The sequence below is a fragment of the Myotis brandtii genome, unplaced genomic scaffold, assembly GCF_000412655.1.
Source record: "Myotis brandtii unplaced genomic scaffold, ASM41265v1 scaffold2081, whole genome shotgun sequence".
NCBI classification, from domain to species: Eukaryota; Metazoa; Chordata; class Mammalia; order Chiroptera; family Vespertilionidae; genus Myotis; species Myotis brandtii.
The window spans coordinates 229,469-232,336 of record NW_005357770.1 but is presented as its reverse complement, the minus strand read 5'-3'; the positions used below and the strand labels follow the sequence as shown (position 1 = coordinate 232,336).

Here is a 2,868-nt window from a genome sequence, read left to right as displayed (position 1 = left end):
TGTGCTCTGGGGGAGATCAGAGATCCCTTCATTGTTATTGAGTTTGTTGACTTGTTGAAACTATCTTACATCCACCATTGTAAAAGAAGTATGTGTCTATCATTTTACCGTTTATCCAATCACAGAAGTTTCCCCACTTTGCTTTCTCCTCTCTTCCTAATCTATCACCCATGGGTTTCATGGAACCCACATAAGTCTGCACTTTTGATTGTAGTGTATAAAATAAGGTGCAAAATTGTCATTCTCCAGAGCATTCTCTCAACCCATTGAGATTTTGCTCACCCGCAATTGTCGACACTTTGGCTCAAATACACACAAATTTTTCACAGCTTTGAAAGTTTTTCACATTAATAAGAGAAAAGGTTATTGGCAGGAAAGGTAGAATTTCAGGTGAGGAATATGAAATACATTAGTATCTTAGGTCATTTTCTTAGCAGAGGACAGACAGCACATGCTTGTATTAACAGTGTCACCTGTGCGGTTTCTGACAAAACATCCCAATGTAAGATGAGAACACAGAGGCTTTTCCTGGGGTGGAGGGTCTGGATATTAGGACATGTGGTATGTGTTCAGGGTGGCACCGCTGTCATGGCAACGGAAGGTTTTAAGGTCCAGGTCCCACAGCAATGAAGACATGGATCACGGTGATAAGCAGTCCCATTCCCCATACAATGTGCAGCCCTGGGAGGACCCATTCCTTTGGGAGATGAACACTAGGAGGGATCTCAGGGGAGTAGCAGGGTGCCTTCTGGAACCCAGGTCCCGTTGACTCCCTGGGGTTCTGGAGTTTGGGTCAACTGGGCACCTATACTCACCCTGCGGCGGTGCTTCAGGCTTGAGGATATATCAGGTATCTGTCCCTCCTGCAGGGGCATGGAATTGAGGACCCCATCTGTCAGCTCTGGTCGGTTCTCCTGTGCGGAGCTCTGTAAAGACAGTTCCCAGTCACCAGGTGCAAAGCCTCAGAGCCCTGAATTTGCTGGTTCTCTACCCCTGTGACCCTCCACTCCAGACACACACAGAGTGTAATCTGCTGAGACCTCCACTGGCGAGGAAAAGGCATGACAGCCTGAGGGCCTAAGACTCCCATTGGCACAGATAAGGGACCCCTCTGGAACCCCATCTCCAACTGCCTGCCCTGCCCTGGGGTGTGATCACAACAGGACCTCTAGGTTATCCACTGCTCCAAAAACTGTTCGTGCCCCGCGGTTCTCCCTTCAGGTCCCTCTTCCCACCACATGAAGGGGAGGGATGTGGGCTGCACAGGGATGGCCCACAGAGGAGGCTGGCCTGGCGTGAATGGGTCTGACCCAGGCCACCTTCTCTTACCTGAGGGGATCTTCTTGAAAATGGCCAGAGATGTCGGGCACGAGTGTTGAACCGTCTACAGAGTCTGGAACAACTCTCACTGCAGGGTCTCCGGGAACCAGAGCCCCGATAACTGGGAACGCAACAAGAGAACATGTTGAACTGTCAACTGTCTCTTGCCAAGTGAGTGGCGGTTGATAACTGGGAACACAACAAGAGAACATGTTGAACTGTCAACTGTCTCTTGCCAAGTGAGTGGCGGTTGGGCAGTTGCTAGAAAGTGGGTGCCTGGTTACGGGGGTTCCAAGTTCTATTAGGAAGTGACCTCACTTCCTGGGATTGCCCCCCCTGACTTCCCTCACCTAATAACAGCTATAGACAGTGCTGTGGGCTGCTGACTGCTCACCCACCTTCTCCACGGAATACCAACAGTGTACACAGTGACACCAACACACCCTCTCCACAAGGTCTAGCTGCAACCAGGGTACTAGATTTGAGGAAACAGACCTGGGCTCAGACTCAACCTCTCATTCTTACCTCTTCTTGATCCTGGATAAGTCATTGTGCCTGTTAGAGCCTGTCTCTTCTCTGCCTGCACAATGGATTATTGCAGCATGTGCTTCTTAGCGATATTCAGGCTCATGAGGGGTAGTAGCTATAAAGTAGGAGGACTGTCACAAGGCAAAAGTGCCTCCAACCTCCTTTTCTTCCTATTGTCACCTCCTCGGTGTCTGCTTTTCTTCTAATTCCACCCAGAGTCTTTTGATCGTGTGTGTGTGTGTGTGTGTGTGTGTGTGTGTGTGATTGTGTGCGCGCACACACAAATGCTAGTGCTAGATTGTATTGTGTTAATAAAGCCTGAATCCAGTGGTTTGCAGCAGCAAAGGTTAATTTCATAGCCATGTGACTTCAATGATCTGATGGATCTAAAATGAGTTCCTGTTTTTTTTGATTGTTCATTTTTTTCTTCTTGTAAGGATGAGAGTAAGAACTTCCAAGCTCATATGGCAGAGTGGAAACCAGAAGTTGACATTTTATTTGACAATGGCCTGTGGGGGACATGACTTCTATTTCCCCCTTTCTAACAGCTGCCAATTTCCACATCCAGGTGGTCTGGGTAGTGTTGGTCAAGGCCCCAGAGTGGAGGTATCAGCACATCTCAGTGGCCTGGTCACAGTGATGATGATTGTATGTGGACATGTGATTTCAGTGAGTTTAATAAATTCTTTTTATTAGTCACAAAAAAATTCTGTTTTCATATGTCTCATGGCCTTATGAAAACATGCTTAAAGTCACTAATCATGTGAGAGATGCAAATCAAAACAACAATGAGGGCCCTAGCCGGTTTGGTCAGTGGATAAAGTGTTGGCCTGCAGACTGAAAGGTCCCGGGTTCGATTCTGGTCAAGGGCACATGCCCAGTTTTGGGCATTGATCCCCAATAGGGGGCATGCAGGAGTCAGCCAATCAATGATTCTGTCATCATTGATGTTTCTCTCTGTCTCTGAAATCAATAAAAATATATTTTTAAAAAACACAATGAGATACCATCTCACACCTG

General features: G+C 47.4%; 1 protein-coding gene across 1 annotated transcript in view; it reads right to left on the bottom strand.

The window, feature by feature from the left end:
• Nucleotides 1-725: 725 nt before the first annotated feature.
• LOC102250218 overlaps nucleotides 726-2,868 on the bottom strand; it is a 16,398-nt gene continuing 14,255 nt past the window's right edge. Inside the window, exons 5-6 of the mRNA XM_005865637.2 lie at nucleotides 1,330-1,441; nucleotides 726-926 (exon numbers count right to left, since the gene is read on the bottom strand). Of these exons, the coding sequence (XP_005865699.2) occupies nucleotides 726-926; nucleotides 1,330-1,441 (313 nt within the window). The remainder of the gene's footprint in view (nucleotides 927-1,329; nucleotides 1,442-2,868) is intronic.